Genomic DNA, 13,342 nt, shown 5'->3' on the forward strand with positions numbered 1-13,342 from the left:
GATTGGCTCACCCAGGGAAATAAACACCTAAAAGAGCATAATAAAGTCAAGATCTGAGCCCTGGTAAATGACTCTCGGTGGGACAGAGAGGGAGAGGGAGCCAGCAAAATGGTCTTTCAGCAAAATTGCTTAAACTAAGGAAACAAAGATAGACCATTCCCCCAAATCAGGCCCTTCTCAGCATCCCCAGGCACCTGCGTGCAGCTGTTGGGACAGGAGCCCCACTTGTTAGGAAGGCAAAGAATTCCTGGAGGAATGGGAAAGTGGCCGATGAAGATTCCAAATAACTCGGCTGCTAAAATTCTCACGCTTCTTTGATGACTAAAGAAGCCACATTCAAAATGTCTTCAGAGAAGAGCTACCTTCAGCTGCTCTGCGTCCTACCTGCAACAGATTGACTCAGTCCTCCATTAGAAGGGAAGCTCCTTGTAGCCAGTATCTGCTCTTATGTCTTTTGGCTTTTCTTTTCTCTCAGTGCCTGGTAGAGAGAAGGGCTTACTAAAGATGGAATTGTTGGCTCTTTAGTCATTTCAGTCAGGTTTTTTTTCTTTTATTTTTCCCTAGTTATATGTAAAAAGAATTTCCAATATTTAAAAAAGAATTTTAAGCCTTAAATTATCTTCCTCCATCCCTTTCCCCAGCTGGAATGGTAAGCGATCTGAAAAGATTTATATATGTAATCTCATAAAACATTTTGCCATATTAATCCTTTTGTGGAAGGAATCTTGAACAAAATAAATTCAGAAAGAAAGTGAACAAAGTTTGCTTTGGTCTGGATTCAGATTCCATCAGTTCTTTCTCTGGAAGCAGATAGCTATTTTTTTTAGCGTGAGTCCTTTGGAATTGTTTTAGATGATTGTATTGCTGAGAATAACTAAGTTATTAGCAATCATTCATATACAGTATTGCTGTCACTGTGTACAATGTTCTCCTGGTTCTGCTTCCTTCACTCTGCATCAGTTCAGGGGTCAGCAACGTATGGCTCTTAAGCCATATCTGGCTCTTTTGAGGGCCATCTCTGGCTCTTTCTGCAGGAGCCATAAAGTCCATTTTTTTTCAGGCGCTGTTACAGGAGCGGCACTGTGAGCACTGTACGGCTCTCACGAAATTACATTTTAAAAAATGTGGCATTTATGGTTCTCAAGGCCAAAAAGGTTGCCGACCCCTGCTTTATATAATGCCTCCAACTTACCAGGCATTATTTTTGCACTTTATTGACTGCCATGCCACCTTGTTCATCAGAGCTCTATGATCTCTTGTAGGCAAACCACTCTGTGTCCACGATTCTCCTACCTTGTACTCATGAACTTAAGATTTTCCACTTCATGGAGATAGCTGGGGGCTGGGGTGCTCTCTCCCTATATCATATGGAGGCAGGACTTAATGCTTGGCAGTATCTTGATTGACTACTCCTAACAATCAACTCTTCACAATCGACTATTAACTAACAATTTAACTATTAGCTTTTTAATCTATTTTTTTCCAGCCCAAAGAGGGAAAGACTTAGCTGAGAAAACAGAAGACAAGTAACACTGGAGCAGTTCTCTCCTCCATGATCCCTGTTCCATCTGCCCTCCCCTTCTTTGATCTTTCTGTTAGTTTTAATTTTGCTCACCAGCCTCAACTCAGTTGGAGCTTTGGGCTTTCTGACACCTCTCATAAAGCATGACTGGGCTTCTCTATTTCCCTCTTTGATGTGCCCGGCTTCCATCCACTTTCTATGTCTCTCTAAAAACGATTCATCATTAATGAATTCCCTATTCGTCCCGTGCATTTCAGACATGTCCACTTGCCCCTCCTCTTTGGAGCTGCTTCTCAGTGTGTCTTCAGAATTCTATTCTTGACAATTTCTCCTCTCTCCAAGACAGAATCTTCTCTAGAATTTCATCACTGGGACTCAACCCATCTTTTCTCAAAATCTTTTGAAATCTACATTCCCCAAAACGAGGTCCATGTCAAACCATTCCTGGATCTCTTCTTTTCCACCACAACTTCTAGGATGGGGTGATCATTTCTTCCCAAAGTTCACATCATTTATACCCAACCACCAATTCCTTCTTGTTGGTGAGCTTCAGACCCATGATGGATTTTCCTCTTATAGGATCATAAATATAGAATTGAAAAGTACTGGGGAGGCAGCTAGGTGGCTCAGGGGATAGAGAGCCAGGCCTGGAATTTATCTCAGACACTTCTTAGCTGGGTGAACTCTGGGCAAGCCACTTAACACCCAATTGCCTAGGCCTTACCACTCTTTTGCCATGGAACTAATTACCTAGTATTCATTCATAGACAGAAGGTAAGGGTTTAAAAAAATCAAAGCATTTTGGAGGCTATTCACTGCAACTGACTCATTTTATGATGGATGAGGAAACTGAGGCACAGAGAGTTTAAAAGATTTTCCCAGAGTCAGACAGGTAGGAAGTGACAGGAACAGAATCCAGATTGTAGTCATCTTATTTCAAACCCAGCAGTCTCTTTTCAAAACTACAACATCTCTCCCTTAATGATTCCCAGCATGGTCCAAGAAGATGCAGACAAAGGTTTCGGGGTGCTGATATATCTCTAGAGGTATCTGGCACAGAGCTCTGAGTAGATGAAATTCCACATATTATGAAGAATTTAAAAATATTGAAGTGTTTGAACCTTTAAACTCAAATGAAACTGTTGGATCTCCTTACCTTGCAGTCCTCAAGGGCTCAAATACGCATGTGGCTCTCTTTTATCTACCAATGTACAAAGAAATTTTGCCCATCTCCTTCATTTGGCTGCCATGGCTTCCTTGCTTGTCTTGCCTCTGTCTTACTGGTAGCAAAATATTTATTAACTGATCATTTCATGAAGATGCTCCTCCATTTGCTGGTCAATGTTAGGAGTGATAAGAATTGTGATAGAATTTCACTTTCTGAATTTAAGACCAAGCAAGAAATAGAGAATATTACAAAATGTAAAACAAATCATTCTGATTACATTAAATTAAAAAGTTTTCATACAAACAAAACCAATGCAACCAAAATTAGAAGAGAAGCAACAAACTGGGGGGGGGGGAAGGAATTTGTTATAACAAAAACCTCTGACAAAGTCTAATTTCTCAAATTTATAAGGAACTAAATCAATTGTACAAAAAAAAAACCCAAGCCATTCCCCAATTAATAAATGAGCAAGGGACATGAATAGACAGTTTCCAGATAAAAAATAAAAACTATCAATAAGCACAGGAAAAAGTGTTCTATAAATCTCATAATTAGAGAAATGCAAATCAAAACAACTCTCAGGTATCACCTCACACCTAGCAGGTTGGCTAATATGACAGCAAAGGAAAGTAACAAATGTTGGAGAGGATGTGGCAAAATTGGGACACTAATGCATTGCTTGTGGAGTTGTGAATTGATCCAACCATTCTGGAAGGCAATTTGGAACTATGCCCAAAGGGCTTTAAAAGACTGCCTGTTCTTTGTTCCAGCCATACCACATACCATACCACCAAAGAGATAATAAGGAAAAAAAGACTTGTACAAAAATATTTATAGCCACACTCTTTGTGGCAGCAAAAATTGGAAAATGAAGGATGTCCTTTGATTGGGGAATGGCTTAACAAATTGTGGTATCTGTTGGTGGTGGAATACTATTGTGCTAAAAGGAATAACGAACTGGAGGAATTCCATGTGAACTGGAAAGACCTCCAGGAAGTGATGCAGAGTGAAAGGAGCAGAACCAGTAGGATGTTGTACGCAGAGACTGATACATTGTAGCATGATCAAATGTAACTGACTTTTCTACTAGCAACAATGCAATGACCCAGGACAATCCCAAGGAACTTATAAGAAAGAATGTTATCCACATCCAGAGAAAGAACTGTGGGAGCAGAAACACAGAAGAAAAACAACTGCTTGATCATATGGGTCGATGGGGATGTGACTGGGGATGTAGACTCTAAACGATCACCCTCATGCAAATATCAATAATATAGAAATAGGTCTTGATCAATGGCACATGTGAAACCCAGTGGAATTGCTTATTGGCTATGGGAGGTGAGAGAGAGGAGGGGAGGGACAGAACATGAATTATGTAAACATGAAAAATATTCTTAATTAATTAGATTTTTTAGAAAGAATTTCACTTTCTTCCATTAATTTTCCTTTATGTTTCCTGGCTGTGTCCTTCAAACTTAGATATTCACAGATTATCTCTTTGGACAGAGACTGCTTTTTTTTTTTTTGCCTCTGTATGTCCCGCACCTAGAAACATGTCTGGCATATAATAATCCTTGTTGATTAATTGATTGATTGTAATTATGTTCCTTGACCATTTAGTAGAGAGTAATATATCCTGTCTAGGAAAAGCAATAACATGATTTTAATGAGAGGACTTTGTAACAATGGAGGATTTTGACGGAGGGACAGAAAGACTGTATTAATAATATTAAAAATGCTGGCCAAACTATTTCCACCACCAGGACCAACTCCCCTCAGACCCTGGGAGAGATAGCTCAGGGCCTGTCCCCTAGAGCTCCTTGGGTAATAGAGGAGATATGACCTAGCAGTGGTTTAGTATCAGAAATGGATGTGGTTTTAGCTATCAAATTGACAGTAAAGAAGATGCATTTCTCCACTAGCCTTCCCTTCCCTCTATAATCCAGCCAAATTAGATTACTGGATTACATCCAGACCAACCCCCCACCCCAAGACCTGTCATCTTCTCCACTACCTGGCAGTTAGAACCTTGAGGTCTTGCCATCTTCCCTAAAGTTGTCCCATCTTCTTTGCATCGCCTACCCCAAGTGGAATGGGAACACCTAGGGAACAGGGAGAGTCTTGCTTCTCTGTGTGTAACCCCTACTCCCATAATAGAGCTTCAAACATAGTAAATTATTCATAAATACAGGTATTCCATCCACTCTTGGTTTTGATAGATCATGAGTTGGCATAAAAAATTAAGTGGAAAATTTTTAGTAGTGTTGGAGAAGCCATAGATGATACGTGAAGGCCGGCAGACACCGAAAAAGTGTAGGAACTACATTGCCCATGACCAAATACTTATCCTAAATTTTAAATAAGATACTTTAATTATCCCACAAAGGAAAAAGAAAAAGAAATCAGACTTCCCTGGTGTGAAAAGAGGGCCAAAACATTTAGATGGATTTTCCAGAAGTGGGGGAGGTGCTGTACCCCTGACCCCCATGAGGTGGAAGGGAGACATGTACATTCATTCATTCATTCATTCATTCATTCAGAAAGCCCTGGACTTTGAGTCAGAAGAGCTGAGTTTAAGGTTCGGCTCACCACTCCTGAGCTAGGTGAAGATGGAGAAATCGGTTCCCTTGTCCGCTCCTTGGTTTCTTTACCTTCGAAGTAGAGATAACAGTGCTTGACATTATCTGCCAGAAGAGGATACTTGGGGGGGGAAGAATTTTGTCCACTGTTGAGTGCTCTGTAAGCATGAATTATTAATAGTAATCCATTTCTTTGTCTGATGACTTCATGTATGTAACCTTCGTTAGGACGATTCCCTCAACATCCTTCCTTTGGGGGCTTTTTCCGTGGAAAGTAAACCCGGAGGCCAGCCTGACTGTAGACACCGGAGTGTTATGTGAGTGACTTTCTCTCAATAAAACTCGGCTACAAATGGAAAAACAACACTCTTTAACAACTGCTCTAAAGATGAGGCAAATTTGTTTGGAAAGTAACACCAGACGTTCCCCCTTTTTTCTGGTTTTGTTTTTTAAGTTGTAATAAAAACAGTCCCATATTTGGGAAAGAGTCCACATAGGGCCTTCTCCGAAAGAGGCAGACGAGTAGCACGGGGCCTTTCATTAATGAAGCTTTTAGCACATCTCTGGAATTTTATTCACGTTATTCGGATGTGCCTTTGTTTTTAAGCACAAGTCAGCAGAGCTCCAAAGCGCCCTCCAAGAACTTCAGAGTGATTTTTGATAATTAGGCCGATGCCCTCTGGAAGAGCTCCCCCGATTTCCAACAACAAGCATTTTGGACTGTTTGTAAAGCTCTCAGCAGGGGAGAAAGGTCAGAGTTGTGACGGATCTGATGTTCTCGCTCTCTCGCCTGGCCCTGTCATGGCACCCGGGGCTAAGCTGCTTCCAGTGGCCCTGTCACCGTCTGGAATGAAACGGCCCAGTTGGGACCCTAAAAGTGATTTGAAACTCTAGTCAATCTGTTCATCTCTCCTGGAAAATGACCTGCTCCACTGATTATCACCACAAGATATGACGGAATGGTGCTTGGGATTTAAATTACCATATTTAATTAAATATAAAATACTGAAATGCTTGGGGAAATTCGCTAATGAGATTTCAGGGACTGTAATATATAACCATCTTTCCCCCTTCTTTCTCACAGCAGATTTTTTACACCATCAAAGTATTTTCTTTGGCAAACACATATCTTGCTTTATGAGAAAGTGTACATTTTTAATAATTTATCATTTGAAATCTGTTTTCCCCATAATTTAATTTAACTCTGTTCTCTCCATGTAAAACACGGAAGTCAATAAGCAAATCCAGTTGGCTGTTCAGAAACTATGTAGCATTTATGAAAAAATAAAACGGCCTGTTTGTGCAAGACTTTCAAATGGGGGCTTCAGAAATAGAGCAAGTGGCCCAAAGTGCATTTTGGACGAGACGGTGGCTTTCACTTCCTGGTCGTGATGGAACCTCAGGGTTCTCTTGGGGAATCTCGCCATTCCAGAGCAATGCTTGATCTAGTAGGGCTGTAAGCTTCATGCCCTGGATTCGCTTTCAGACTGGGTCATTGGGCCAGTTATTAAAATCCGGGCATCAACCCCAACCCCAACCTATGCGAGGTGAAAGGTCAACACGGCTCAAAATATTCAGATCTGCCGCCATTTTCTCAGTCTAAGATATGGATGGGTCCCAGTGACATCTAAACGTGATGATATGGCACACCTTAAATGCAGCTGGTTCTGTGTCCTTTGCCGATCCAATGAAGAGGTTGCCATGCTATGAAAAAGAGACAAAAAGGATCACATTCTTTTAGCTGTTCTCTCCTAAGAGCCCAGGGGGGGGGCCGTGAGCCAGCCCCTCGATCTTCTTTTTCAGTTACGTTAAAACAATGGTCTTGGGAAATTTCAATTAGCTTGTTTAAAACCTTCCTCCCCCCCCCCCCCATTTCCTCCTGTGAGACGTATTTCTCACATGCCAAAATCTTACAAAAGTTCCTTTATAAAAGGAGAAATCTGAGTATCGCCTCCTTTTTTTCTTTCTTCTGACATAAACGGATGGATCATGACACAAGTGTCTTACATAGAAACCCTCATTCACATCCTTTGCCTTTAAACTGACTTATTCTCTTAGAGGTTTTCATTTTCACCTTGACCACATCTATTGACCCTGAGGCAGCATCTCTAGCTTGTGGCTCCTCGTTAATGATCGCAGGCTGTGACTGGCTCTCCCGTTTGGAGTTTGTTTATACCCTCCGATGGCCTCATTGAGCTCTTTCATTAATGGCCTCAGCCCCCTTTGACCTTCCTTCTGCCTTAGCCCCTGTGCTCAGCCAGTAATTACCTGCTAATGACTGGTCAATCTTGATTTTTTCCTAAATAATTTCTCATCTGTATTTCTGAAGGCAAAGGAACACGTTCAGCAATTCGCAGAATCTCTCCCTTAACCCAACTCAACGCCAAGACGACACTGTCACTCCTCCCTCCCACCCAAAGTTCCCACTCTCTCAACTTTCTCTTTCCGGAAGGTATTCCACTCAACCCGGCAAACTCACATTACTTGACTCGAAAGCAGGGCATCAGTGGAATTGCGTGTTGGTATGGGAGGGGCGTGAGAAGAGGGGAGGGAAAGAATATGGATCAGGGAACCATGGAAAAATTGTCTTAATCGAAAAAAATGAAAATAATAAATAATAAAATAATAAAATAAAAAGAGGGCATTTCTGGTCTTCCCTAATTATCCCCAAGAACAAACTGAGATGGTCTAAGTTAAACTCGGGTCTACTTACCAACAGACCAGATCGATGCCATAACTCATAGCCCAGAGCTTACCAAGGAGGATGCCATCAGGGCAAAATGGCAGCTAGCAGACAGGGATAGAGGGCGAGTTCAAGACAAGGTATAGAATCAAGTGACCCCAAAGTAGAGAAGAACCAGGATTGGGAAAGGTAGGGGAGCTGGTGATGGGAGTCTTGGATTCTGGATAAGGGGAAGGAGCACTTACGATGAAGACAAGGGAGGAATCGAAATGGAAGGACGGGAGGTTGAGGCTAAAGGTTGGGAGGTCAGCGTTAGGAACTCTGAAGGGGAATGTGATTCACGGAGGTCTACATTGTGTCCATGATGGTCTGCGGCTAAATTGGAGCGCAGGTGGAAGTCCAGCTAAATTCTTTTATATGTTAAGATCATGGTAAGAGTTATAAATGCATCTATGAGGGGAGACGGCAAGCAAGCAATTGTTCAGTTGATGAGAGTTTTTAAGTGCCGGCTACAGGCAAGTCAGGGGCCAGATGCTGGGGAAACAAAGACAAAAGTGAGAGAGTGTCTGCTCTCAAGGAGCTTCCATTCTCTTAGGGAGAGAGAGTTTGGGCCTCAGACAAGTAAAGAAACTCTGTTGACCAATAAATAACAAAAGGAAGACGTACCATTAACACCTGGGGGGCAATTAGAGGACTCTTGAAACTGGGGGTCCTGGAGCTGAGCCTTGAGGTAAAAGTTCAGTGTAGAGTCTAAGAACGTGTGTGGGCCAGAAGAAGTATCTGGACAGGTTTTTGCAAAAACAAAACAAAATAAACCAAAAAAAATTCTCTCCTACCTTAGATTGCCTTGTGTACTGACAGTGTGTGTTTGATGGTTTTAAACAGATTATTGAGGATATTATTGCCAGGGAAGAAGAAGAAGAAGAAAAGAAGAAAAGGAAGAAGGATGCCGACGAAAAGAAAGGGAGAAAAAAGAAAGAAAAGATAGAAAAAAAGGAGACCAAAAAGGTAAGAGAACTAGAGAAAAATCATCTTTGCCTGTGGCCAAGGGTTGCCCAGATGCTAAATTACTTCCATTTTCTTGGTCAGTGTAAAGACCAGCAAAGACCCTTGTTGGGATGTCAGTCATTTGTGTTCTTAGGAAGGAAAACCCACCTTGGATCTACCAGTGATTTTCCATTTACTTCCGATTCGTTTGTTTGTTTTTAATGTTGACCTTTAGTTGAAGGCAATGACTTTCCAAGACCCCAACCTGGAGTGGAAGAAAAGAAGGAAAGAATTAAACCAAATGCTCCCAGGGTTTCCTTACAGTGAGGCAGAAAGTTCTCATCCCAAGAGGCAGAGTGAAGTGACTTGGCCAAGGTCACACAGTAAGTGCCTGAGGCTGGATTTAAACTCAGGAAGAAGTCTTCCTGACTTCTGGCTCGGCATTTATTGTGCTCAAACATGGGTGGTTGTTTTGCTTTGTTTTCCATAAGACTCGGAGAAAAACTGAACCTCAACTAGGATGTTTGCAAATCCTCAGGTAGGCAAAATAATGTCAGTGATAGAGAAGTCATTCATTTACATATTGCAATCTTGTAGATTATTCTTAAACCATGAAGGCTAAGAGAAGCTACATCCATAACCTCAGATTTCACTCAGTGTCATAAAAGTAGTACAGATTTAGTTGAACCAAGTCAGAATCTCGTACTTCTCTTAAGAAAACCAACCTCATCCATCAAACAAACTCCACAGGTAAACTGAGTCAGGTCTCAGCTTCAACTACACTTAGAGAACTCACAGATAGGCTGATTGAGGAGATGGATTGACATGCTGCCAAAGAGTTAGACGGTGGAGATTCTTCCTCTGGCTTCTTTTTCAGGGAATGTTTGAGACTTTAAATGTATTTTCACATCCCGCAGCACAGGTTTTTTTTTTTTTAATATCCTTAACTTCTGTGTATTAGCTCCTTGGTGGAAGAGTGCTAAGGGTGGGCAATGGGGGTCAAGTGACTTGCCCAGGGTCACACAGCTGGGAAGTGTCTGAGGCCAGATTTGCCACAGCACAGGTTTTGATCAGGTGAGCTGAACAGGAAGACAGACTTTTAGTTAACCAAGTATGAAGACAGACTTTTTCTTTAGCCAAGATTGGCAGGAAGAATGGCCCCGAGTCTCAAATAAAAAAATGAAATTAAAAAATTCCCATAACACAACCATGTCAAAATCACTTATAGTCCAGGAGACTCATTTTCTCCATTTGTAAAATGGGTGTAGGGATACTTGGATTCCCTCCCTCACTTAATGGTTTGTAAACCAAAAAGTGCTGTCTCTGTAGCAGCTCTTCTCCAAATGCAGGCACTAATTCAGATTGACAGACACTTATGAAGTACCTACTCTGTGCAGTGGGCCATGGAGAGACAGAGATGAAAATGGTGCATTATGTCTTATTGGAGCTTTGCATCTCAGAAAGAAGAAGACTTGAGAGCCCTGGAGACTGTGATCAGGGCAAAGTGAAGGTGTGGGGCTGAGATAATAGGCACAGTCGCACTCAAGAACCATCCCTTTCAGCTGGGGGCATCCAAGGCCACGTCATGGTGACGGTGGCTGAGAGAGGGGAACAGCCAGTAGAAGTAGGAGCGGGGAGTGGGACGAAATCAGGAAACTCCTGGGAAGCCTAATTTGGCCAGAATAGGGAAGAGAAATAAGGCAGGAGAGGTGGGAGGGAGCCCCACGGTGGACAAGCCTTTAGTGCCAGGCAAGGCGGCTTATAGTTTCTCCTCTGTTCAGCTGGCATGGGGGAGAGCACTCGGAGGGGCAAAGTCAAGATCGAAGCTCTTACCTGGCTTTTAGAACACTGGGCTGAACGGCATTAAATGGAACTCCATGAGGATTGCCGTAAAGTCTTAGAATTGGAAAATTCAAGATCAAACGATCATAAATGTCGAGCTGGACAAGACCCCAGAGAGCACATGCTTCAACCCTTTCATTCTACGGATGAGGAAACTGAGACCTCCGGGGGCTTAGCAATGGTCACATAGGAAGAAAGCATTGACCATGAGGTCCCAACCTGGGTTCTCTTATACAGGGGTCAGGCTCATTCCACCATACCCTACAGAGGCAAAATTGAGGGGATGGGGCTGGGCAGCAGCTTATCTGAAAAAGGTCAGGATTTTAGGGGGCAGCAAAGTCAAGGGGAGCCAGCGATGTTCTATACAGCCAAGAAAGCTAATGCAATCTGAAGCTGAGAGAGGCACTATGCCCAAGAAGAGGGAGATGATAGAACTGTCTCACTCTGCTCTGGCTAAAACACATTTAGAGTACTATGTTCTGTATGTATTCTGGAAGGAAGGAAGGAAGGAAGGAAGGAAGGAAGGAAGGAAGGAAGGAAGGAAGGAAGGAAGGAAGGAAGNTATCAATCAACACTGGGAGAAAGAAGAAGGATAAGGTAGAATGGGGTGAATTAGCTGACTTAAGAGTTGTGTAAGAGTTGTGAAAGAGTTTATATAGTAGAAGGGAAGATAGGGGTGGCAGACAATGCTTGAACATAATTCTTATCAGAATTTGCTGAAAGAGGAAATGGCATATATACCCAATTGGGTACACAAATCTAACTTACTCTTTAGGGAAGTAGAAGAAGAAGGGGAAAACAAAAGTTGGTGTGCTTATAGAAGGGAGGGAAGATTAGGGGAGGTGGTGTCAGAAGCAAAAAAACTTTTGGGGTAGAATAAGAGAAAAGAGGGAAGAGAGAGAGAGAGAGAGAGAGAGAGAGAGAGAGAGAGAGAGAGAGAGAGAGAGAGAGAGAGAGAGAGAGAGAAGGAAGGGAGGGAGAGAGAGAGGGAGGGAGGAAGGGCAGGAAGGGCAGGAAGAGATAGAGGGACAAGCAATATACTATGCTACTCTTAAGGAATGTGCACTGTGCTGGGAGAACCCAGATATACCTTGTACCAGAAAATTAAGGAAAGAATATTGTGAATTGGAGGATCAGAAAAGACTTCCCAGAGGAGTTAGGCCTTGGGGCAGGTAGAGTCAGTCTCTGCCTGAGTTAAGCCTTGAAGGAAAATGAAGATTCCAAGAGAAGCGGATAAAGAGAGAGTGAATTCTAGGCTTGAGGGATAAAAGTATCTCAAGGGTAGGAATCGTTGTGTCCCCAACACGTAGCCCAATACCTGGCACATTGAAGGTGCCCGGTGAATGCTTGTCATTGAATTAGGTTGAATTGAATATTCAGAACCAAATTGAGTTTTATGAATGTTCCGAGCTGGGGGCACAGAGGGCTGGTTGGCCATTCCTGGGAGGGGCGAGTTGGCTAATTGATTGGAGAAGGAGACTGTGAAAAGGATTGATATGAAACAGAGCCAGAAGGGGAGTTCAGGGCCAGATTGTGGTGGACCTCCGATGCCAAGCTAAGGAGACTAAACCGTCACTTTCTTCCCTTCTAGCACCGAAACCTTCTGGTTTTGTGCTCAGTATTTTCTAAAACATGTTGCAGACAATCTGGAACAACTGTATTAGTTAAGAATCTTAAAAGCACTTGGAAATGCTTGCTGGAAACTGCACTATAAATCACGGAGCTTGGGATGACTTCCCCAAATTCATCATTGTGTTGCTGTCAGCGGTAACAAAATGCTACGTGTCCTCATTTCTCATTACCCACATTTTTCTTGCCATTTCCTGCCTTTGATAATTGATATGAATAAAGAGGCAGACGCTACCCTACGTCTGGAGCCATCGCACATCCCTGGCCACTGAAGCCCTTGAAAGCCCCGGGTGGGTGCAGGAGTTAATTCAATCCGCCGTTAATTCTGACCAAGTACCGAGACATAAAATGGATTTCACAGAATGTTGGCCACTCGGACTCGGAAGGGCCCTCAGAGACCTTCAGCCGCCCAGCCCGCAGCCGAACAAGAATCCTCTGTTCCATACCTGGCCGGCGGTCATCCAAAATTCGCTTGAAAAACTCCAGTGAGTGAGAATCTTTTCTCTCACGCTGACTCTTCACAACCCAGTTCTGCCCTTGGAGCTGAGCAGAACAACCTGAATCCCTTTTCCACACAACAGCCATTCAAGAACTTGAAGGCAACATTCATGAGTCCCCTGAGTTTTCCCTTTTCCAGCCTAAACATCCCCAGTGCCTTTGCCAGTCCTCATTTGTCATGGGACATTTACTGTCTCCATCTTGAGACTCTTAATCATCTACCTTGCAGGATTGCTAAGGATAAAATGAGATCATATTTGTAAACCACTTTGCAAACTCTGAAGCGCTATATAACTGTTAGCCATTGTTGTTGTCATTGTTATCTTGGTACCCACCTTGCAATGTGCTCTTATTGAAAAGGGGGGCCCAGAACAGTAGGGCAAATCAGTAGTATAATAGAGAGAGAGCCGGGCTGGAGTCAAGAAAGACTCAGC

The 13,342-nt window shown here is 42.7% G+C and overlaps 1 protein-coding gene across 1 annotated transcript in view; it reads left to right on the plus strand.

Annotated features, from left to right (window-relative positions):
• The window catches only part of IQCA1 (IQ motif containing with AAA domain 1), a 266,158-nt gene that overhangs the window by 151,745 nt on the left and 101,071 nt on the right, over nt 1-13,342 (plus strand). Inside the window, exon 11 of the mRNA XM_044675690.1 lies at nt 8,838-8,960. Within this exon, the coding sequence (XP_044531625.1) occupies nt 8,838-8,960 (123 nt within the window). The remainder of the gene's footprint in view (nt 1-8,837; nt 8,961-13,342) is intronic.

This window comes from Gracilinanus agilis, chromosome 4 (assembly GCF_016433145.1).
Source record: "Gracilinanus agilis isolate LMUSP501 chromosome 4, AgileGrace, whole genome shotgun sequence".
Classification (NCBI taxonomy): Eukaryota; Metazoa; Chordata; class Mammalia; order Didelphimorphia; family Didelphidae; genus Gracilinanus; species Gracilinanus agilis.